The following is a 23,753-nucleotide window of genomic DNA, read 5'->3' on the forward strand; positions in this document are numbered from 1 at the left end:
AAACTGTAACGCGTTACTTATTCTAGCACCAGAAGACGTATATCCTGGGGTTTGAGGTTCACCAGTGATTGGATTATATGTACTGCAGCGTGATTTCGCTAAGATACAGGATGTCACGTTAGTATAAAATCGCACGTTGTCATCATCAAGTGTTATATTAACACCTGTTCTTGCTTCTCGAGTGCATTGAGTTATCTGAAAAAAGAAACGGCCGCTTATTTTTTTACGAGCGTAAAGTGTCCCACTACTGGGCAAAGCCTTATGACACTTTTTCATCTAATCTGATTAAATTGTCAATTTGGTATGGACGCAAAAAAAAGAAATTGAAGGACATTGGCTCGCCGACGCCGATTGTAATACAGAGGTGAAGTCTAAGAAATAAAGTGCTCCTTATTTTGACATCCAAAACAGATGTCGCTGTTCTGCGCCACATGTTTTGCATCAAAGTTACTGCAAAATAAATGGAGCTATACAACGCCATCTCGTTTACGTATCAAATTCGAGCACGAATTTGCCTTAGATTTTATGCATTTTACTCAATCAATGTATCTTTGGTGCGCGTGGACGCTAGATGAGATTAAAGCAATTTTTTTTATCTAAACAAATGGACAATTTGGTCATCCCGTCTAGATAGGCCTTAAATTATTCCAAATTGCAGTCTGGCAAGCTCAATTTGTCAGTAAATAAGAAGAAAAAACTATACTCCTTACTTTTTTGGGTGCTAATTCTAGTGTAAAACAAAGTACTAGCGTAAGAATGCCATTTGACTTTGACATCCTTATTCTTTAGCCAGCCCTATGCTCGGTAAGATGGCACCACTTTTTGTTATTTAACAAAATTAGCACATATCACTGACATTATAAAGATCAAAATTAAATGGCGTTCAAAAAGTTTTAATCTTGGGTCGAAAGATGGCAGTAAATTGACTGTGGCTACAAAGTTTACTTTGACAGTCCTTGTCTTGTAGCGCGATTCTAGCTAGCAGTCATATAATTTTGACTAGGGCAAACATTAAAAACGGATTTACAATAAAATAGATACTTACCAAATTAATTGAGTTGGTTCTTCTTAGACAGCGCACGAAATCGCAATAACCCATGAAGCAACCAGAAGGCTGTACGTTCAAAGCGGAAGATGCTAATGTCTGAAATTTTTTAAATTATTTATTAAGGGCCTATTATCTATACAAATACAAATAATCTATGGCTAAGAGCAGGATAGAGAGTGCACAGGTGGTCGCCGACGTCCGTTAGAGCATGGCAAATAAAGATGAAGGGCCTGGAAACCGTCAAGTATTAATGTACCTACGAACGAGCGAGCGAAGCTCTTCATTTAACTTGGAACACACGGGTGGCTTGGGGCACGTCCCGGCATTTCAATGTTTTTAAACTGAACTATCAGATGATAGTTTATTACGCAATAACTTAAATAGGTTTGTTCTAATTTAAATACAATAAAAAATTAAGACCTGAGTAAACGTGTAGTTAAGGACATTATATTTCAATCGTTAAATTATGAGTAGGCGAACTAGCAAACTACTAGTTAGTATAATTAATTACTTACAGCTAGTGCAGTCGCGCAGGCAGCATAAGTCGTATTTACGAAATACTGCGAGGCACACGCGCTTAATGCAGTTAATTCTTGAGGACCCTAAAAATATAATACACGTACTTATAAATTAAGTATTATTGTTGGCTTTATCAACCGTTTTGTATTTTAACGAAGATTTTTTGTGCTAATATGTACTCTATTTGGCTGTATCAAGCCTCACTCATGCCTAAGTGAGTCTTGATCCTAATATTTTTTTAATTTGCCAATTGAAGAAAGTACTAACCTCTGGCATGGAAGTAACTCTGGAAAAACATGTTATACATCCATCTCTTAGTGTAATATTGGTAGGTTGAGCTGTACTACAAACTAAATTAAGCAAATTTTGAAGTTGTGCCCTGTAAGTAAAGTTTATACATATCACAATAATAAAATCGATTATTTCTTACTTACGATCTTCATTAGTACAACTTACTAATCATTAACTACGTTTGTACTTAAATATGTTAAAGTGAATTGTGTACAAAAGCAAACATACAAAAAAGATAAATAAACTAAAATAAAACTATTCATCTACAACATCACAAGACAAAGAAAATAGATAGCGCCTAATGCATGGCATTTTTTAACAAAATAGTTGCTCGACCGAGTCATATCAACGAACATTTAATAATTACATTTATCATTATAATCATAATCTTAATCATTCATTCATTGCATTCATGTCATCCATTTATTGAAACAATCATTAATTATAATTACCCATTCGTCGGACACAGAGCAGCCAATTTTTGATTTTTCCATTGTAAAATTTTATTTTTAACATCAGAAAAGTCGAAGATACCACTAGATGATGCCCCAATCTGCATAAAATCAAATAAAATTCAGTGCGTGATAAATTCTTAAATTAAATTGTCATGTAAATTGAGAAAGAACTGTTTGAATCTGACCTCACTAAAATTTAGTGCGTTCTGTAAGTTCTGTTGTTTCCATTTTAAAATATTATTCTTGATTTCGTGTATATCAATGAAAGTGCCACTTATCTCGATCTGTCGGATAAATCGAGGTTGCTTTAGTAATGATCATGTCAAAGATCCTTATCCATTGAGCAATTTTTAATTAAATTAGTAATTTAGCAAACCAAAAAAGCTCAGCCATTAAGTAAAAGCTATGTGAATTAGGTAAATTTAAATTAGTCTAGCCCTCTGTCCTACTGCCTAACCATTGCCATAGTGTATAAATAAAATAATGAATATGTTGTACTTACAAAAAATATTAAACTCCAATAATAATGACTTTTTCTCATTTTTGAACTGTTGTTAACGTGTTACATGTTCGGTAGGATTAATGAAAGTGTAAAATAAGCGGATGCACCATTATTCTCACCGGATATAATAGTGTGACTGTGTAAGTGATAATTTAACACCCATTACCTAGTTAGTTATTCAGCGCGACGTTACTCTTCCCAGTTTATTACTTTTGTTTTATATATATTATATTATATTTCTCCTAGAAACAAATATATTAAAGAAAATTATGAAGACGATGCGGTTTTATAACTCGGATGCGGCTCGAAGGACCATACAGGTTTGTATAAGTTCCTTAATAACCGTTTCTCGAGAATATAAATTTATTTGACTTACATTTGAATTGTGCAAAGTTTATTTAATAGTAGGCGTAATACATATTTGGTATTTTGCCGAATACTGAATATTCGGCAAAGTGACCGAGTACGCCGAATACCGAATACTTGCCTATATTCCTGGAATCTCTAATAAAGACTCGTTATATGGGGCTACAGTAGTATTTATACTTTCTTTGGTAAACCATCTTCGGGAGTGCAGGAGTTTTGATCCTCGTTATACTTACCAATTTTTTTATTAATAAGGTTATATGGCGAACTGGCGAAGACCGGTCGGCATTGCTGGGAAGACCGTCAGAGGGCAAGAACTTTCGTATTTGTTTACGTAAGTTGCTCAGACAGGACAGTTGCATGGACAGGTTTTCCCGGGCATGCACTTTGTTTTCCATGTCCATCAATAAAAAATAAAATAAAATAAATTTTATTGGCATTAAAGGCAAGTACATTTAGTAGAAGTCCCTGACTTCTGAGCTAGGTAAAAAGCTGTGTTACAGAAGTCAGTGTCCTCTCCCATATAATAGAAACTATTATAACTAGTATGGTGCGGCACCGACCGCAGAAACTTGAGCGGAGAGCGGAGAGCACAGAGCGGTTTGTGGCGGCGCCGCACCGCTGACATGTGGCCGGGCCTTTCATCTGATTCATAAGACAAATTGACTGAAGCACAATATTTATATGTATATGTGGGATTTAGTAATAAATCCATAAAATATTTCCATGTATGTGTACAAAGCGTGAAGTAACGATAGCTAGTTAACGCATATCGACATTATGAAAAAGCTATTACAATCATAGTTCCCTTTGTAATAAAAAAGTAACAGATTACCTACCGGATGTCAAAATGCGCTCTGTCAAAAATGAGCTACTTAAGACAAAAGTGGAGGGCTGACGCGAAATCGTCTTGTCATACAAACGTAGTCTTCATTTTCCTGTTTGGATAATAACTTGAGTCCACCCTACTATTTGGCAAAAAAATTGTCTCGTCTGGATACTCCTTTATACTTTCTCCTGGGATAGACAGAGAAAGATATAAGTATGTTATTTCCCTTTCAACAGAAAGTTGGATGCTAGTCAGACCAAGATAAGTTAACAACGATTTTGACAACCTAGAGAGTGCAAGTGTTATTTTAAACGTCAAAATTCTATGAAATTATGACGTTTACTTAACACTTGCATTGGCATCAAAATCGCTGCCAACTTAGCTTGGTCAGACTCACAAACTACTAAGAAGATACTACGCTCGCAGATAAACGCCCGTGGTCAGACTCTATGGTTGGATGGATAATGGGTGCAAAGAGCATATAATCACTAATGGGTGGATGAAATGCTTCACTATCAAACATAGAGTCTGTGCGGAACAAGAAAAGTCGTGGCAGAAATGGGAACTAACATTATCAATTTTATATGGCAATCAAACCTTAGACACCTGTCTGATAAAAAAGGAAACAACTTGTGTCATTGTGTATTTTTATTTACAAAAACAGCAACATTTATGTAGGAAACAATATCGAAACGGGATACAATCATAGAAATAGGATGAACAAGAACGACTGTCAAACTTCAGAAGCGCGACCAAAAATTAGAACGTAATGATAGAACAATTATTTATTTCGAGTAACATGACTATACAAATTGTAGAATACACTATAAAACTTAAAACCTAAATCTAAAAATAAATAATACTAAACTTAAAATAAAATACTAAAAAATATCCCCCTGCGGCATGGTGCCGTAGATACTGGCAGCAAAACGTAATGATTATATATGCTCTTTGCCAAAAATGAAATGCAAGTGTGTGCCAAAGAGCATACTATAAACACTACGTGGTGTGTGCGTAAATTGTCTACGTGAGATCAAAAATAGTGATGTCATGTTACAACCAACATATTAATAATCTATCGGTATTTGCATAGACGGTATTTGCCTGCTTTATTGACTACTTTTTAAATGTTTTTTTTTTAATTTTTACTTCGTGCCTGACTGACAAATTAGGTTGGGTGTGTATACGCTGTCTCGTGTTTCGTTGTCATTGACGTCTAAATCAATGACTCGAACACAATATTCATTGATTATGAATTTTCATTTGTGTCAAATGGTACGCTGTTGACGCTGTCACATCATTCTTTTTTACGATTTATCGGTGAAATCGCTTCGGCATTGATGAGACTAACATTCTCGAAAGTGCTTGTTAATTTTTCGTTCTTTTATTTATTTTCCGTTTTTTAACATGATTGAAGGTCGCGCCAATGTAAGTTTATATAATAGTTATTATAAATTCATTGATGTTTCAAGTTATTCATTTTATACCCACATAACCTGTTACATTTCAGGAATTACCCGACTTTCAAGTCTTTCAGACAGTAGTAAAATACTGTTTGGTAATTATAATCGTACCGGTTATTTCATTCTTCACTGCTAAGATAGTACTTTTCGATGGCCTGTTGCGATTGGATATAACAACGAGCAGCGTATACTCCGCCGTCGTCGCCGTCCTTGTACTGCATGTGACTCTGGGACTCTACATCTACAAAGCTTATGGTACCGCGGATACCGCACCGCCTGCGAAACCAGTGAAGAAGGATTAAACACTTATCTTATTTACTCTACTTGCATATCAAAAACTCAAAATGGACAGTCTATACATGAAAGGGGAATTATTACAAGTTACAACTAAGAACAGTGAAGTATATGAAGGCCATTTCTATAGTATTACCAGTGATAAGTCTAAAATTTCTCTTTATAATGTTAAAGAGCTGCCTCAAGGAAATGAAAGTGAAGGTATTACACATTACTATAATTCTGAAGTAACTAACATAATAAAACTTCAGAAACCTGACATTCAGAAACACCTAAAGATCTCAGAGAAGGAATGTGAGTTGATTGTTAATATTGCAAAGAAGTACATCTTTATCAATCAAGTGGACAACAGTTTCCATGAAGCTCTGGAAGATTTAAATCAATACAGCTATGTGAGTGTAAGCTCTGATGGTTCAGCGATGGGTCGCAAATGCAAAATGCCATTTCTGGTAATGGCTACTTCTCAGCAGATTTACATCTTTGATATTCAAGTGATGCAGTATCATGCATTTGAGGCTGGTTTACAGAAGCTCCTGGAGAGTGAATATCCGAAGAAAATTGTGCATGACTGCAGGAAACTGTCTGACTGCTTATATCATAAGCATAATGTCAAGTTGTCTTCAGTCTTTGACACTCAGGTGAGGGTTTGCAAGAATACAAACATCATAAGTAGGCATCGGAGTATTTATCGCACGGTAAGACATTAGCGAGCTATGGAGTCAACATTAGCAATAAAGTCAACTCATATTCATAATCATTCATTTATTAAATTAGAGATTTCAATTTTATAGTGAAGAAAAAGACCCTTGATGAAAAAAATGGCCTATATTCTTGTTTGTAATGTTAATTTATACTCCAAGACCAAATTAAAGTATCATTTATAAACTCGTCAAGGTTCTTGAACTTGATTATAAAACTAAAATCACTAATGAATGAGTATGAATTTGATTGCTAATGTAGACTCCATTGCTCGCTAATGTCTTAAGTGTGATAAAAACTCCAATGCCTAATTATAAGTACAGTCATGTACAGGTCCTGTTGTTTTATTATTGCATTAGAATGAAAGAAAATACATTTATTTAATGCCACATCATAGTACATAAAGAAAAAGAAAACATGCAAACATTAAAAAAAACATAGGATGCTCAAATAGGATCCCCACTCAGCATAATGCTGTGGCATGGAGGTCCATGGAGGTCACATTACAACTTACTTTCAGCATACCCATTCTACTGATATGCTTGCATCCCAAAATGGTGTCTAAAGGACCTGAACATTTCTTAAGATCAAAACATTTACTATATTTCATTCCATTAATTTCTTGGGTTTAGTCTCATCAAATGTTGTTCATATTCACTTGGCTGTAGGGATGAAACTCAACCCTTTCAGTGGACAACAAATTACTTCTATACAATGCAATCATTAAACCCATCTGGACTTATGGGATCCAACTATGGGGAACTCTTTGACACATTATGTTACTATCAAGTCCAAGTGATAGTAACATAATGTGTCTTCAAAGAGCACAGAACGCCATCCTTTGTGTGATTGTCCACGCACCGTGGTTCATGCGAAATGATGAAATACACAATTATTTCAATATGATCATAAAGGAAGATATCAAAAAATTCACAAGAACTATATTGAGCGCCTAGCAAGGCATCCTAACCCACTGGCTTCAAAATTATTGGATAAGACTGAATCTGTACACAGACTTAAAAGGAATCGCAACATGCAAAATTAATGTGTGGTTAAATGAGAAGATGGTGTCCAAAACCCTAATTTCAATTCCTACATACATCAAAACTAATTATAGTTGTTTCCCACTAATAGCAGTTCCCAACAGAAAAAAAAATACTCACTTGGAGTTATTAACTATGTTGTGACAGTATTCCAGATTTCTTATCATTTGGGCCTTGGTGTCGATACTTGATTTGCTCTTACCATTTTTTAGGTTGGTGATCTCATTATCCAGAGAAATAAACAAGGCCGCTTGCCTAACACAGTGAAATCTTTGGCAGAATGCCTCAACACTTATCTCGGCCTGCAATTAAACGCCATTGAAGAGAAAGTAAGTTTGGTTACAAAAACTTTAAGATTTGTCTTAACACAACGTGTTCGGGACGCTTTTAACTACATATGGTTTTTCCCGTATTATCAGGTATGCCCGTAGCGCGCAGCTTCGATCAAGCAAACCTTCACTGTTATCTCCATTTTTTAAGAACTGCATTGCAATAGATTTGAGACACCTTAAATGTTACAGTTTGTATTATTGTTGCCACTATATCCTCTTGCCGCCCAGAGCCTATAACGAGTTTACCCATTCGATTCTATTTTTTGAATCTTTATTTTGACAAATCAAAATTGCATTTGGCTTGGAAAGTTTTGATGTCTGGACTGCTAGAGAATAAATCAAACTTGGGTGTTTTAAGAAAGAAAACCATACTGAGTAATAACATAAATAAATAAAAACCAGTCAAGTATGAGTTTTAGATTTAAAGAAAAGAATGACTGATATAGTTCGTGTCATCCACGATGACGCGCAGTTTTGTCAAATCTACCTTTAATAACACGACAATGCGAGTCAAGGCACGCCTCTTTGTGAATGTCACGATCTTATACCTAATATTGATGATTTTCTTTAATTTTCAGCTTGACATTCTACAGTGCACTGTTCGTCCATTGTCTGCCGCTATTAAAGACACCCTTGCAAAGAACGTAGCGTTCATGCACCGTCTATCAGAAATAATCAACGAAGAAATGATGTTGCCATTTGTGCGTGGAGTGGAATGCTTTGTGGAGAACCTGCGCTCCAGCGATGACTTCAAAGCTTGGGAACTATGTGGCAAGCATCACCAATTACCAAAGGATTTTAAGAGTGCAATTGAGTATTAATTTAACTTTAAGAACAACACATTCCTGTCAAAATAAAAGGTAGTTGTAGGCCTATTTTTTGTTTTTCCTACACCTTTGAACCTTAACCCTTTAATTTGCATTTTATCAATGATCATGTCTTTAAATTATGTGCTTTACCAGTTTATTCTGCCTAGTGTAGTAAAAAATAAAATAATTTCAAAAATAAGGCATATGGACTTAGTAATGAACCATAATTATGATATAATACACAATAGCTTGATGTATCTGTGATTGCTCGACGCATGTGTCTGATTAGCTTTCTATCAAATATATATAAATATTTTTGCATTTTGTAACGGCCACAGAAATACTTAAAGTATGCAGATATTATATATTACATTTTCTTAAAATATAGTCCTAATTATACTCTTGCATTAAAATTTTCTTCAACTAAATGGTGTAATGTTAGGAATAGGATATCATTATTATGTGCATAGCATAAGGCATAAGCATACCATGTTTAGTACTAGATGTGGCACTAGTGTGTAAGATTTAGATCCTATTTTATGAGATGGTTTACACAACATGAGTGAATATAAGGAGTATGGATATTAGCGGAATTTGTATCCATAATTTAAGGCAAAAAGCTTATGTGAAATGTTAAAGCGGCATAACTTAATAAATATACAATGCTTAAAATGTTATATCATTTTATTCATAAAAATAATGGTTAAATTGTAAATAATGACTTTCATAATTCTTATTATTAATCACAGACAATTAAAATTAATAGACATTCAAATTTAAAAACGTCGATCACTAGATGGCGCTGAAAGCTTATTATAGATCGTGTCATTCACGACGACGCGTTCCTTGATACGTATTGTCATGTTAAAGGTTAGATTAGATTTGACAAATTTGCGCGTCATCGTGGATACACGGTAAAATTCATAGAAGTAGGTTTACCAATCTTAAAATGCACGCTGCTCTGTCAATGTCTGCTTGGATTCGAAAAATTTCAAGTGAGGATAGGTCCGTCACGTCAGAATATCTGGTTTCGACTGAAACCGTGTAAACTACGTCGCCGATTGCCATAGAATATTAAATTAGACTACGCTCTTGCCTCCAAAATACACGCCGAACAAGATAGCTCGAGGGAGACCTCAAGTGATTTTTCAGTAATAGCTTTCACACTTTAACACAATACTTACAAGGAACGGTACCCAACTGTCCGGTTCCGATTTGATTTATATTTATATATGTTATAGAGTAGTCTAAAATAACAGACAAGTATTTTTTTTTAGCTGCCCAAACTCAACCTATTGGGAGAAATTGTCCTCCAAAGTACTAAAAAATTACTAAATCTTCTAACTCCTATAGAAAGTGATGCTTAAGCAACTTGCTAGTTCATGGCTGGTTTGAGTATATGTTTGAGAGCAGAAAAAAATAATTCAATTGTCTACTTGCTTTAGGCAAGGTCTGATAGGATAAGAGGAGCATCAGCTCCACACAAGTGTGTGCTGTGTTTTTCCTCTTACCCCAGTACCTTAACCTCTAACCGCCCAGAAGCCTATAAAAATGCCTCCAGTTCTACCGCGTTTGGAATCATTTGACTTATCAAAAATGCATTTGTTGTAGCAAGTTTTGGTTTGTGGGCGGCTAAAGAATAAAATACATATTTACTTCATCCATTCGGAAAAGGACTTTCCCTGCCAGGAGGGATCATAGTATCAATTTTCTGTTCTAGAACATTTTATTGCTATATATAGTTCAATATAAAATATGAACATTACGAAATATGAAAATAGTATGCAAATAATCGATTACAATTTCTTTACAGTTGAGGTGCATTGCATACTATTTTTTGCTTGAATAATATTTTGAAACATAATTTCCTCATATGTGATGTGCAAAGCAGTATGTGTTACATGATAGCGTTAACACTTGAATCCTTCATTACGCTCAAGATTCTATTTTGGAATCCTTTGCTTCGTTCAGTATTCAATGTCATTTTGCTGTAACACAATCTACTATTCTATAAATAGTGCTAGGAGGTTTCCCTCAAGAACAGATTAGGGTAGAACGCTAGGCCCTCTATGGACTCGTCTCTACAGGCGAGCCCGAGACGCTCGGTAGTGAATAAGCGCTCCCTTGCCAGCAGGACGGACACATTTGCGATCTGCGAGAGCTTCTCAGGCGTCAGGTTTCCATTTTCTTCAAGCTGTAGAAATAAGACAATTTCGTATTACTATGTGCATCCACATACTTACACTTATCTATGTGTAAAAGTCCCCTTTTTAGTTTTACGTAATTACATTAGGTGGGTCCACACAACGAGTATACGTGCGAGGCATTTTCCTCATGCGAAAACCGGCCAGTGTAGACGTGCCTCGGCCGAGGCACGTTTACTCTGGCTGGTTTGTGCGTGTGGACCCGCCTAATGACTCGTAACCGGTGGCCCATAGTAAAATATGAAAAAATATTCTTAATAAGTAATATAATATCTAGGATAAATATTTAACACATTGAGTGGCGGGTTCCCTGTTCGTAGTCGCTTTCCTCTACAAAGCGGGAAAACGCTGGGATCGGCTACGAGCGTAGCGCTACGAGAACGATGGCAGTGAATGCGAAAGTTATTAAAGAGGAAAGTTAATTATAATACCCATATTTTGTTAGAATTCTTCCAATAAGAATAAGTTGACTGTTGGAAAAGTACAATCAGCGATAAAAGCTTGTATCAAAAATGAAGTTTTCGAAAACTTATTTACCATGGTACACGTGGTCTTGGCTACTTCCTCGTCTCTATGGCTGTTCATTTGCAGGACGCAGGCTCCACTTGGGAATTTTCGGAGCGACATGGGAGCACCAATAGTTTGGAGTAACCTAGAATGCAATACATCAATGTAATATTTGAAACACATGTAATTATGAAAAAAAAAACAATACACTCGTTTTTATGGCCAGACGTGTAATAAAATAGGTACAGTCGCCGTCAAAAATATCGAAGCGGCCAAGGTGCTCAAAAATGAACACGTCTCTATAGTCACGCGTGTTCAGATATTTTGATTACCTCGGGCGCTCCAATATATCTGATGGCAACTGTACCTGCGTCAAAGAAGGCCCGGTTCTTAAGCTACAAAATTTCATATTGTTTATAAGTGTTTTTCCAAATGTTGCGTCTATGTTCGCTAGTATCATTAATTAACCCGTTTTAAATTACAATAACTTTTTGGAAACATTCATTTTTGGTAAAAGCTTTTTTGCTGACTGTAGTTTTCTTGCCACAGGCAATTAATTAAGGTCCGACCGAGATCTCGGTCTCGGTCTCGGTCTCGGCATTCTCGGCCAAAAATCGGGCCGAGATCTCGGTCTCGGCTCTCGGCCAAAATGGGCCGAGATTCTTGCCGAGACCGAGACTAGGCAATAAGTTATCATTGGTGGATTTGAATTTACCGCGCACGAGCGCCCGTTTCTAACCCACCCGTTGGTTGCATCGCCCGCGTGGTGTGACGTTTTTTGTGATTTTTGATTGGTTTCGTACCCACATTTTAAGCCAATTACTTATCAAATACGGTGTTGGGTTGGGATCGGATGGCTCGGTTGCCAGTAATGACTTGTTCTTTTGTTCTTTTCGTTTTGTTGTTGTTGTTATTGCGGAAGAGTTAATAAGTGAGTGTATATTGTTATTGAGATGTAACTTAAATTAACTTGATGTGGGTGTAAGATGACACTGGGTATTTTGATACTTAATATTTTTTTATGTACGGGAAAAGGTAAAGCAGTAGGTAAGTACAAAACAATACCTGTGGCGGGTTACTGTTGTGGAATATTGAACATAATTTCATGCTAACTTTGCGGATGCTTCTATGCAATTTTGACGAAACTCGCGGTGTGGTTGTTGAAACATAGGTTGATTTTCGTTTAATGTGGGTTAGCTTAGTAGCAAGTCACTAACTGACCAGTTAAACGACGAGCATTGTGACAATTTAACGGACAATAACGCTGAAAAAATACGTTTTTTGTGTTACAATATATAACTATACTTTTGATTATTGTACCTCTTTTTGTGCACATCCGTATTAGAAAAACCGGCCAAGTGCGTGTCGGGCAACGCATAATAGAGGGTTCCGTACCTTCATACAGTACAAAAAGCCAGACAAGCAAAAGAGAAAATGTTCGTGGAACTTACTTCGTTTTAATAAGAAGATATTTAAAATAATTTTCCTGAAAAAGTATTTATTACAGCTTAATTATTTACCTTACTAAGATGCGACTTACATTACATAATACACCTTCGGTCCATATATCGATATATAATATATATCGTATAGTTTTTGAGTAAAATGGTTGTGACATACGGACAGACGCAGACAGACGGCAATGGTGAAACTATAAGGGTTTTTGCCATTTTGGCTACGAAACCCTAAAAATACCATTTAATAGCGCTACGAATTGATCATGATAACTTTTTCTGATAAATCGTCGAATTTCGACTATTAAAAATTTTGATTGCAAAAATCGTTTTTTTTTTCTTCTATTTTATAAATTCTCGGTCTCGGTCTCGGCCGAGAATCCCATTGAATCTCGGTCTCGGTCTCGTTCTCGGCCGAGACAGAAAAAGCATTCTCGGTCGGACCTTACAATTAATACACATCGAGACAATTCTAAAAACCCCAAACACAATTAGGTTGCGTTATTTTATCACGTAATTCATATGGCCACCTCGTCTCCATCATCAGATCAGCTCGATACTCGATAGTACCATAATATTGCAAGTGTAAAAGAGATAGAGCATATGCGCTGGTTGCGACATCTGTTGTGGAGTAGCGGAACTTCGGTGTGTGTGTGTGTGTGTGTGTGTGTGTGTGTGTGTAGCTCGGATACTTGACGTTATCTTCAAAAGTAAAACGCGTAGTGTCATTGCGACAATATTTCCTCGACTATTTTTGACGACCGGTATGGCCTAGTGGGTAGTAACTTAGTGAGCCTGCCTATGAATCCGATGGTCCTGGGTTCGAATCCCGGTAAGGGCATTGACATATATATCTAAGGACGGGCCTTACGGGCACTAAGAATGGTGCTAGTTCAGTGGTGTCACTCACGAATTCGAACCAATCGTGCAGTCTAACGGAACTAGTTGCGACCAATTGCGTACGTGGTGCGAATTCATCAACCAATCATGTTGCGGCGTTAGACTGCACGATTGGCTCGAATTCGTGTGCGTGACACCGCTGTACTGGCCCCATTCTTATTGTCCATAAGGCCGGTCCTTAGATAATATATATATATATATATATATATACGTCAATGGGTAAGGGCATTTGTTTGTGTGATGAGCATAGATATTTGTTCCCGAGTCTTGGATGTTTTTTTATGTATTTGTATATTATATACAGGGCGTCCCAAGACTATGGGACATCAAGGGAAAGTACCTTAAATATCGTAGATAGGATATTTTGCTGAAAGAAGACTTTACGTTATTTTTAAAATTCAGTAATTCTGCATTTAAAGATTTTCTAAGAATTACCTGTTTCGTCTGGGAATCGCACCGAATTAATAATTTTTTTTTAATTTTACTCAAATATTTTACAATGTTCCTTTCTTTTAAAATACTATGTTACTTAAGAAGAATTATTATTTTTTGTCCATTCTTTCGATTGGCATCATAAAAATAGGGGTGATTTTTTGTTACATTTAAGTCGGTTCGATTCCCAGACGAAGCAAGTAATTCTTAGAAAATCTAGTCTTCTTTCAGCAAAATATCCTATCTACGATATTTAAGGTACATTCCCTTGATGTCCCAAAATCTTGGGACGCCCTGTATATCGTTGTTCGAGTGCCCACAACACAAGCCTTCTTGAGCTTACTGTGGTTTATGTGTGTGTAAGAATGTCCTATACTATTTATTGAATTATCGTGACGGGCGAAGGATCCTAATCTCTTTAGAAATAAGATAATATGGATAATATCTCTCGTGAGAGCGTTGGTTTTGTTTATGATAGTGCGCGTGTTGGTTGGTTCGGTTGGTGGAACAACGGTTCTCATATTAATCCACGCTTAAATCGCTTCTACTGTTCTACATTTTATGTGCAAACAAATTATGACTTTGTGACACCCATTAGCACGAATGCGCCGCGATAGTAGGTATCTCGCGCGCGAGATTGACTACCCGTCCTTCTCTCATTAATACAGTTTCCAAAAAATGGGTAGTCCATCTCGCGCGTCAGGTGCTGTCGCGGCGCACTCGTGGTAAGCCTACCTACAGTTTTAGATCCTCGAATATTTGGGCAGACTTACTTGCAAGCATTTAGTAAGTCTTCAGGAGATATTAATTCCAACCCTCTTGCTCTGTTCACACGACACCAAACATCTGACAGGGACATAATTCCTCCACATTCCTGTAACAATACCAAATATTACGTGCAATGCTAGCCCTAGTAGAGTTGTACTAAGCTAGCTCTGCAGCGAATTTGATAGCACATAGTGTGGATGTGTCACCGTAAACGGCTGTGCGGTTGACTGTACGGAAGCGAAACGTGGACAATAGGCACGCACGAGGCAATTTCCTTGCGCAATAAATGGCCAGTGTAGACTACGTGCCTCGGCCGCGGCGAGGCGCCTGAGGCAAGGAAAACGCGCGCGCCGCCTGAGGCAACGTGACAAGGAGAGCTGAAGGCTTGTGAGAAGTGGTGCTGGCGTCGAATAGGAAAAACCAGTTGGGTTGAAAATAAAAGCTATGAAGAGGTTCCACGCATAGTTGATATCATGGTAAGCGATTACCGTCACGCATGGGTATCTGCAACACCAGAGGGAGGGAGTTTTAAGTGCATTGCCGGCCATGAAAATTGGAGTACACTCTTTTCTTGAAGGTCGTACCGTTCCGGAAATACTGCTGGCGACAGCTCATTCCACAGTTCTATTTCAAATAAAAAAACACCGGGTTGCACTCCGGGAGTGCCGCAGAAGCGAAAACTCGAATATTAACGTTGTGCATTTTTGATTTTTTGGAATGGCTAGGGAATAATTTTGCACGAATTGCTTTAATTATCAGTATAAAAGTACTATCATTTATGTGGTAAAATACAATATTCATTTATTGCGCTTAGGGAATGCAATAACCGGGCGTTTTTCATTACCGGTAATTTACCGACGCGAGGTCCCACTAACCGGTTAACCGGTAAATTACCGGTTATACGTTTATGAAATAAAAAAACATTGATTTTGCATTATTATTGATTGTGTCCTTATTTTCGTCAGTAACCTTTACGTTATACGACGGACGGACGTTATAGAATCATCGACAAAACAAAATAATGAAAATAAACTATAAACATGAAACAAGATATATTTACTAATCATATTAAATAAAAAATCAAACATGTATCATTTCAAAGCGAAAAGAACTTGTACATTAAATAAGCAACATTAAACTTTTTTAATTCTTTAAAAATCGCAGTAATCAAAGGGTAACAAAAATTATAACTAAAGAGTGACAGTCGTCATTTAAATGTCATACACGTTTGCATTTACACATCTATCAATATAATATTGTTATTAAAGTAACTAAAACCGTAATCAACATTCATTAAAATCTAGTAAATATAAGAAAAAAAAAAATTAACAGCAAGATTAGTTTCATATCATTTTAACACTAGTTACTTTAAAATTGCACTTTAAGAGGCCGTTATCGATTTTAGTCGCAAAATTGTCAAATTGATAGATTAAGCGCATGAAATTGTACACCTTTTGTTAACTATTAAAAATAACAAGTACTGGTTTCTTTTAGCACGTCTTGTTATCTTTCATTATAATATAAAATTTTTTTTAGAACAGACTCACTTAATTAGTAATGATTTTTTTCTGATGGACGTTTAGGTAAACGCGCGAAAAGCAATGATTTTGTCGATCTTATTTGTAAATTTCGTTAAGTTTGGACTGCTAAAAATGGTAATTTTGTATTACACATATCCTGTACTTCAACTTTAATAAACTACATTTTTGTTACTATAAATTTGAAGTAGTGTAAATGAAAGTTAACCGAAATCAATTTTCTCCAGAAATTACTTCAAAACAAGTGACAATTTCTCTGAAAATTGACTTAATTTCAACGTAATTTTGATACTTAAACAATCTACAACATTTGCTGAAACTGTTCTTATACATCATTTTGTATAATTTACTACCATAATTTATATGAATTTTTAAAAACTATCCCTTCTCGTCACCTATTACCGGGGACGCACGCTTGCGACCTCATTATTTAAAGGCAAGATGAAAAAACGTGCTAATAGAAACCAATACTTGTTATTTACATATTACGTAACAAAAGGTGTACAATTCCAACGACTAAATCTATCAATTTAAAATTATTGCTCTAAAATCGTTACCGGGCTCTTAAGATACGAGTTGGAATCAGGAACATGTCATCATCAGATTATTCTGTTAATTATATATAAAATAATTGCGTTTGTTAAATATCTAGGCGATTAATTAGAACGTTGCTTAGACATTCGTGAACGATATCTTGAACACAAGTAACCAGCGGTAAAAAATGTTCTTTCGCATTCCACACTTGTCGGACACTACAGACTAAAACAAAGGACACTGAACATAGTAAGGCGGGTCGGGTAGGGGTGGCGAGAAGGGAAAGGGCGAGGGATTAGCGACCACTCATTTGTCACAAAACATTGCTTCCTAGTTCCTACTTCGACGAGATCATAAGATGCAGAAAAGTAAGTATTTTAAGTGTCTCTTCGTAATCGTAAACCGTAGTAATTGTTTTTTTTTTGTAAGTACGAAGACATAGATGGGCTAATTCAACAGGTTGTTACATTTTTATTTGCCTATACAACGTTCGGTAAATTCCCGGTTACGACTGGAAATTACCGGTATTTTACCGACTGTAATATTGGTCAAATTACCGGGTAACCGGTTAACCGGTTAACCGGTTAGCATTCCCTAATTGCGCTATCGTACACAAACATGACAATTTATATTACATTAAAAATTTAACACTTCAGAACTATTACAATTATTTAACATCAGTCATGTTCATGTCATTGAAACCTACTGGCTGACATTGTTACAGTTTTTCGATCAGGTCACGCGTGTCCATCTTACGAATTTTCAATCTGTCCGTTACGTGACCTGTCGCGAGTTTAAAATTTTTTTCCCCATCACAAAAAGTGCACAGCCCCGGTAAAGAAGTTTTCACTTCAAACATTTTACACATCAATTCAAATAAGAAATGTTACCATTAAAACAGCCACCATCATATCCGAGATCTGTTGCGCCAGACCTATGTAGTAATCAGAATCGGAGCGGAAAGCATCTCTCGTGACCGGGTCGTCGATGCCTAGACTCATCAGGTAAGCCTTGAACCTCACTGTGTCGTCTTCTGATATATCACCTTGTTTTTCCTGTAAAATTAATCTTCAAATTTACTTGCATATATATTGTCAAACTGAGAAAATATGTAGTTATATGTATCCATACTATAGTCAAATTAACATTTTAGCTTTTAATATTTTCTGGTACACACGCAGGGCCGCCTTGCGAGGAAAATGCCATGCGAAGCAGCTCGGTCTGTGAAGACGTGCCTTGGGCGAAGCACACGCACTCGCGGCCACAATGCCTCGGGCGAGACACGTCTCCACAGGACCCGCCTCGTCACAGCTCAAAGATTAACATTTAACATTAGCTACTGCAACTCTCCAAGTCCAACATTTCATTATAAACCACTAATCTAATGACTGTTATTAAATTAGTGTCTGACTATACCCGTATTTATTGCCGAAACCTAAGGTTCGGTTTCGCTCTAGTTTCGACCAAATCTGTCGGACACTACCGAAAATACAGTTTTGGCACGGCCAAAAGTTTCGGGAGTTTTATTGGCCGAAACATGATTTTTATACTGAAACTCAGTCGGACACTATATGAAATTAATAGTAAAAATACCAAAACTGACCCTTATCTTAGTAGAAATATTTTTGGAAACTGCAACCATTTCCTTAGCTTTCTCCATAAGTTTGGTCAAGTCCTTAAACGCCACAGTGATACTTTCATCAGTTGCTTTATGATGCTCCTCTATACTTCTTTCAATTCCGATTATACCAGATCTGATTTTAGAATTTATTGGTGCTACTGAGGGCTTAGGGCTAGCATTGGGGCTCGAGGCAGAGAGAGGGGAAGATGGGGTTTGTTGTTCCCATGCTTTTGCACTGACTGCTTCATTTAGTGCTTTATAAAAGGCGGAGTCTATACCATCTTTGAATGATAATTTTACATAGTGGTAGGGACTCACTACAGCTGGTCCTGGTATTTTACCTGTAAGCAAAAGTATCAATGAAGATGAATATAGAGCTAAGGAAGATATCAACGCTAAGGTATGGCATTATATTCTGGGCCAATTCAGTTGACAGAGAGCTGGTATTTAAAGCACAAAAAAGATGTATTAGATCATTATGTGGAATACAGCAACTTGACTCATGTAAACCATACTTTAAAAAATTACGAATACTTACTTTACCGTGTTTATATATTTTTGAAATTGTACTTTTTGTTAAAGGCAATTCACAGTTATTCCAACAGTTTAAGAGTATACGTATTAGAAACAAAATAAATTCGTTGCCTTCCAAAACAGCGTTATTTAGGAAAAGTATATTTGGTATGGCTCCAAAAATGTTTAATAAAATTCCGAATGAGTTAAGAAATACAGATGACATGATTAGTTTTAAAAGTAAATTATTTAAATTTTTAGTTGACAAAGCATATTATAGTATAAGTGAATTTTTGTTAGATGATTATTAATGGTAACTGTGCACAGCATGCAGTCACAGTCCATGAATGAAAAATTGTACGCCTTAGGGCACAACATAGTGATACGATGATGATGTATACAACGTGTCCCAAAACTCAACGATAAGCCGGCACCAGAGGATGGAGCTGCTTATGATTAGTCGAGAAAAAATAAGGAAAAAAATATATCTCAATTATTTTAGAAATTACAGAAAAAAAAATGAAATTCATCGAAAATCGACATCCCTAATGGTATTTTTAACGACCATGTCACAAATATTCAAATATTACTGTTTTTTTTTTGTTTTTGGAAACTTAAGTAGCCCTGCTATCTAACACAGTTCTTAAAAATACCATAATACATGTAGTTTTTACACAAAAAATAATCAAAATTCATTTTGTCCCTACAATTTTGAAAGATTTTTTCTTACAGTCCACTTTCAATCATCATGGTGTAAAAAAATAGTATCGACACCACTATGGCAATTATTTTCAAAAGTTGACGCAACTAACCAAGATTCCAAAATGGTATAATACTTTAGGAAACCTAGTCACAAAAAAAAACAACGAATTTTTAAACAAGAATCGACATTATTTAATGTTGGCGGTAATCACTTTTACTGTACCCAAAAAAGGATTTTTGTTGTTGAAAAATGTTGAATAAATGCAAAGAAATGGTACAATTTTTTTTCCTTTTTTTTAAATTCATTTACTACATTATTAATACTACAGTAAATGTTCAAATTGCCTGCCACCGGCATTAATACAGACATGACATCGCTTTAGAAATGATCGTTTTATCCGTCGTGCATATCTTCTACCATTGATATGATCCGCAGCTTGTGTGATTTTTTGGCGAAGCTCGTCCATGTTGCTATGGGTTTTGAGTAGATTTTGTCTTTAAGACAGCCCCAGTAGAAGAAGTCCAGGGGGTTCAGGTCGGGCGAACGGGGTGGTCACAAGATAGGACCAAGTCGCCCGATCCAACGCCCTGGATACTCTTGGTTTAAGTATTCTCGCACTGCACGGGCATAGTGAGCTGGGCAACCATCATTTTGAAACCACATGTTTTGTAAATCACGTAAAGGCACGTCTTCTAATAATTCAGGCAAGTCGTTTTGTAAAAAGGTCAAATAGCCATCACCATTAAGGTTTCCTTGTAACTCAAAGGGTCCAATTACATTTCCATTTAAGATGCCCGTCCATAAGTTAACCTTGAATTGATACTGAGATTTGTCTTCTCTCATCAAGTGCGGATTTTCATTGCTCCAACTATGTAAGTTGTGTAGATTTGAATAGCCATCTTTCTTGCAGGTTGATTCATCCGACCATAGAACTTTGTCTAAGAATTGGGGATCTTCCCTGTGCTTTTGCAGCATCGCACGGCAAAATGCGACCCGATGTGGATAGTCCCGCGGTAGTAACGTCTGCACACGCCTGTAGTGATATGGGTGAAGTCTGTGACGTTTTAGAATTCGATGTGCAGAACTTTTTGGTATTCCCGTAGCTAGTTCTATGGCACGTACCGAGGTAGTTGAATCGTTTTCTATTTCATTGAGAACTTCTTCATCGCGTTCCAATCTAGGTCTTCCAGTGTGTCTCCTGTCAAATGGTAAACGACCTTCCGCAAAGGCTTGATTATTAATAAACACTCGATAATCCGGATGTCTTTGAACATTTGGGTACCTTTCTCGATACAATCTGCTAGCAGCGTTAGCATTGCATCGGCATTCTCCATAAATGAGATGCATATTAGCGTATTCCAACGGTGTGTACGGTAGCGGCATGATAAACGCTAAACAATCCAGAATACGGAAAAAGTCCAATACACAAAACACAATCACAGTCCAAAATAATGCCAGGTCAGTACAGTTTGCAGATCACCAGTCCAAAAAGCAAAGCCAAGAGTTGTTAGTATGAGAGCCACATCAATTAATACGGAACGGTGCACAGCGAACAAAGGATCAGAGTGTACTGACTTGAAAATTGTATTAAATACCCACATTTTCCATTGAAATTTTAAAACTTGCAACAACAACCCTTTTCAAAAGTGATTAATATCAACATTTAAAAATGTCGGTTCTTGTTTAAAAATTCGTTGTTTTTTGTTGTGACTAGGTTTCCCAAAGTATTATACCATTTTGGAATCTTGGTTAGTTGCGTCAACTTTTGAAAATAATTGCCATAGTGGTGTCGATACTATTTTTTTACACCATGATGATTGAAAGTGGACTGTAAGAAACAATCTTTCAAAATTGTAGGGACAAAATGAATTTTGATTATTTTTTGTGTAAAAACTACATGTATTTTGGTATTTTTAAGAACTGTGTTAGATAGCAGGGCTACTGAAGTTTCCAAAAACAAAATAAAAAACAGTAATATTTGAATATTTGTAGACATGGTCGTTAAAAATACCATTAGGGATGTCGATTTTCAATGAATTTCATTTTTTTTCTGTAATTTCTAAAATAATTGAGATATATTTTTTTCCTTATTTTTTCTCGACTAATCATAAGCAGCTCCATCCTCTGGTGCCGGCTTATCGTTGAGTTTTGGGACACGTTGTATGGGACCTGTACAATTGTATACATACCTATGTTGGACAAATAAATGCTTTTGACTTTTGAGAGTGCAATGGCTTATTGCTGTACAATTTTTATGATGATTAAATAAATACAATGAGTATATAGATTAACCACTTATAATTGGACGTAATTTAGGGAAATATCAATAAAAATTTAACTTTCTGTCAAAAAGAAACGTCATTAGGCGGATCCACACAGAGCGAGCATATGCGCAAGGCAATTTCCTCACGCACAAACCGGCCAGTGTATACGTGCGTCGGCCGAGTCGGCGCGCTCAGGCTCAGAAAAAAATGCGCGTATGTTCGCTCTGTGTGGACCCGCCTATTCATTTGAATGACAAGGATGTTATGAAGATGGATCTATTTTACGTCCAATTAATTGGACGAAAATAGGCGGGTCCACACAGAGCGAACATTCGCGCGAGGTAATTTCCTCGCCAGGTCCAATGCCAAAGACGGATTAATCTGTCACAGACCACAGATCGAAATAGACCTACATGCATATGCAAAAAGTTCAATTTAAGTTTTGTGGTGATGTGGCGTTCACGTGACAGCTTTTGTGTTTGACATGGTCTCGAAAAGGTTCCCCAACTATGCACCGCCACACCCTGGTGCACCGTGAGGCAATTCTCCTTACCATGTTACCTATCTATTTAGGGTACTGAGATTAAATATTTTTAACTTGCAAGTGTACTGCAGACTGAAATGATTGGGTCCTGCATTAAGGCACATGACACGCTCCATCCAATTCTCCAACATACAAGTGGGATGTTGCTAAAACATGTGCATAGCATTGTCTGGCACAAAGCTATTGTTGTTATATTCTCAGACGCACAGTTTCCTATGTTTCCGGAGCAATTATTGATTTTAAATTTGAAATCTATTATTCAATAAAACAAAAAACAAATCATTATTGAATATGGACAGTGTTTTGAACAGGGCCACAAGGTAAATTATTATTAAGTTAATTTTGGGTGTTTCAATGTTTATTGAATGTTCATAAGTGCTTTGGTATATCACTGTGATGCTTAAATATGCACAAAAAAAATCCTTACCAGGTAAAGCAGGTCCGAGGTGTAATATTATTCTCTTAAGTCCACCAAGTCCAAATACTCCAGCACTTTCTTCTTCAACACAGAACACGTAGTACAAGCGTAGAGAAAGGCAAGTCAGCCCCTTAGGTATATCACCAGGCTTGCCCCATAGTATTCTATGAGTTGTTAGGACAACTTCTCCATCCACAAATTGAGTCTAAAATAAATTTAATAAATATTTTAGTATATCGCAATCGCCAGACAAGTGTGAGAATTAGTAAAATAGTTGCTGAATAGTGGCTTGCCTCAAAGAAAGGGGCCTCCTATCTGTGCTGATCATGTTTATATGTTTAATTATCCATATAAGAGAAAATACAAACCTTGTCTTCTCCGTCATAAATTTTTACGTTCCTATCCCTTTTAATGTAATTTTCACCTTCAAACAAACGTGCTTCCATGTATTCGAACCTATCCATCGTAGTATATTCAGTTTGGATGCGTAAATGCACTGGATGTTAATTAACGCGAATCTTTATTTTAAAAACCTATCTATTTTTGAAAATTGAGTATAATTACAACAGCTTAGTTTAAGAATAATTAGTAATTTAGTAACACTGGAAAATAAAGAATCCTACAAGGATAAACAAGATTTGACAACGTTCAATTTTGACATATATCATAGACATGACTGACCGATTTGACAGTGACAGCTATA

General features: G+C 36.4%; 4 protein-coding genes across 4 annotated transcripts; 2 read left to right on the forward strand and 2 right to left on the reverse strand.

Moving 5' to 3' along the window:
- Nucleotides 1-836: 836 nt before the first annotated feature.
- On the reverse strand, nucleotides 837-3,593 carry LOC133516830 (uncharacterized). The gene is made up of 6 exons (XM_061849821.1): nucleotides 2,816-3,593; nucleotides 2,499-2,597; nucleotides 2,311-2,411; nucleotides 1,835-1,946; nucleotides 1,564-1,650; nucleotides 837-1,144 (listed from the first exon to the last, which is right to left on the reverse strand). The coding sequence occupies exons 1-6, from the start codon at nucleotides 2,852-2,854 to the stop codon at nucleotides 986-988; spliced, it is 597 nt and encodes a 198-aa protein (XP_061705805.1). The 5' UTR covers nucleotides 2,855-3,593; the 3' UTR covers nucleotides 837-985.
- Nucleotides 3,594-5,171: 1,578 nt separating this feature from the next.
- Nucleotides 5,172-5,775, forward strand: LOC133516834 (vacuolar ATPase assembly integral membrane protein VMA21 homolog). The gene is made up of 2 exons (XM_061849827.1): nucleotides 5,172-5,438; nucleotides 5,521-5,775. Exons 1-2 carry the CDS (start codon nucleotides 5,418-5,420, stop codon nucleotides 5,773-5,775), a joined length of 276 nt encoding a protein of 91 aa, XP_061705811.1. The 5' UTR covers nucleotides 5,172-5,417.
- Nucleotides 5,776-5,817: 42 nt separating this feature from the next.
- LOC133516833 (piRNA biogenesis protein EXD1-like) lies at nucleotides 5,818-8,716 on the forward strand. Its single transcript, XM_061849826.1, has 3 exons — nucleotides 5,818-6,405; nucleotides 7,722-7,838; nucleotides 8,420-8,716. The coding sequence occupies exons 1-3, from the start codon at nucleotides 5,818-5,820 to the stop codon at nucleotides 8,660-8,662; spliced, it is 948 nt and encodes a 315-aa protein (XP_061705810.1). The 3' UTR covers nucleotides 8,663-8,716.
- A 600-nt stretch (nucleotides 8,717-9,316) lies between these two features.
- On the reverse strand, nucleotides 9,317-23,700 carry LOC133516832 (vacuolar protein-sorting-associated protein 36). The gene is made up of 7 exons (XM_061849825.1): nucleotides 23,419-23,700; nucleotides 23,060-23,255; nucleotides 18,591-18,949; nucleotides 17,878-18,042; nucleotides 14,921-15,021; nucleotides 11,392-11,506; nucleotides 9,317-10,844 (listed from the first exon to the last, which is right to left on the reverse strand). The coding sequence occupies exons 1-7, from the start codon at nucleotides 23,512-23,514 to the stop codon at nucleotides 10,671-10,673; spliced, it is 1,206 nt and encodes a 401-aa protein (XP_061705809.1). The 5' UTR covers nucleotides 23,515-23,700; the 3' UTR covers nucleotides 9,317-10,670.
- Nucleotides 23,701-23,753: the final 53 nt, after the last annotated feature.

Source organism: Cydia pomonella, chromosome 4 (assembly GCF_033807575.1).
Source record: "Cydia pomonella isolate Wapato2018A chromosome 4, ilCydPomo1, whole genome shotgun sequence".
NCBI classification, from domain to species: domain Eukaryota; kingdom Metazoa; phylum Arthropoda; class Insecta; order Lepidoptera; family Tortricidae; genus Cydia; species Cydia pomonella.

What these genes read in the sequence shown, in the direction of transcription:
- LOC133516832 (XM_061849825.1), bottom strand. Translation starts at nt 23,514, where the DNA reads ATGGATAGGTTCGAATACATGGAAGCACGTTTGTTTGAAGGTGAAAAT. An exon ending in CCTCGGACCTGCTTTACCTG is followed by an intron (nt 18,950 to 23,059) that starts GTAAGGATTTTT and finishes TTTTGCTTACAG; the next exon opens with GTAAAATACCAGGACCAGCT. An exon ending in CCAAGACCACGTGTACCATG is followed by an intron (nt 10,845 to 11,391) that starts GTAAATAAGTTT and finishes TTATTTCTACAG; the next exon opens with CTTGAAGAAAATGGAAACCT.
- LOC133516833 (XM_061849826.1), top strand. Translation starts at nt 5,818, where the DNA reads ATGGACAGTCTATACATGAAAGGGGAATTATTACAAGTTACAACTAAG. An exon ending in CTTCAGTCTTTGACACTCAG is followed by an intron (nt 6,406 to 7,721) that starts GTGAGGGTTTGC and finishes ACCATTTTTTAG; the next exon opens with GTTGGTGATCTCATTATCCA. An exon ending in TAAACGCCATTGAAGAGAAA is followed by an intron (nt 7,839 to 8,419) that starts GTAAGTTTGGTT and finishes TTTAATTTTCAG; the next exon opens with CTTGACATTCTACAGTGCAC.
- LOC133516834 (XM_061849827.1), top strand. Translation starts at nt 5,418, where the DNA reads ATGATTGAAGGTCGCGCCAAT. An exon ending in TGATTGAAGGTCGCGCCAAT is followed by an intron (nt 5,439 to 5,520) that starts GTAAGTTTATAT and finishes GTTACATTTCAG; the next exon opens with GAATTACCCGACTTTCAAGT.
- LOC133516830 (XM_061849821.1), bottom strand. Translation starts at nt 2,854, where the DNA reads ATGAGAAAAAGTCATTATTATTGGAGTTTAATATTTTTT. An exon ending in ATTGGAGTTTAATATTTTTT is followed by an intron (nt 2,598 to 2,815) that starts GTAAGTACAACA and finishes TTTATCCGACAG; the next exon opens with ATCGAGATAAGTGGCACTTT. An exon ending in GCTCTGTGTCCGACGAATGG is followed by an intron (nt 1,947 to 2,310) that starts GTAATTATAATT and finishes CTTTACTTACAG; the next exon opens with GGCACAACTTCAAAATTTGC.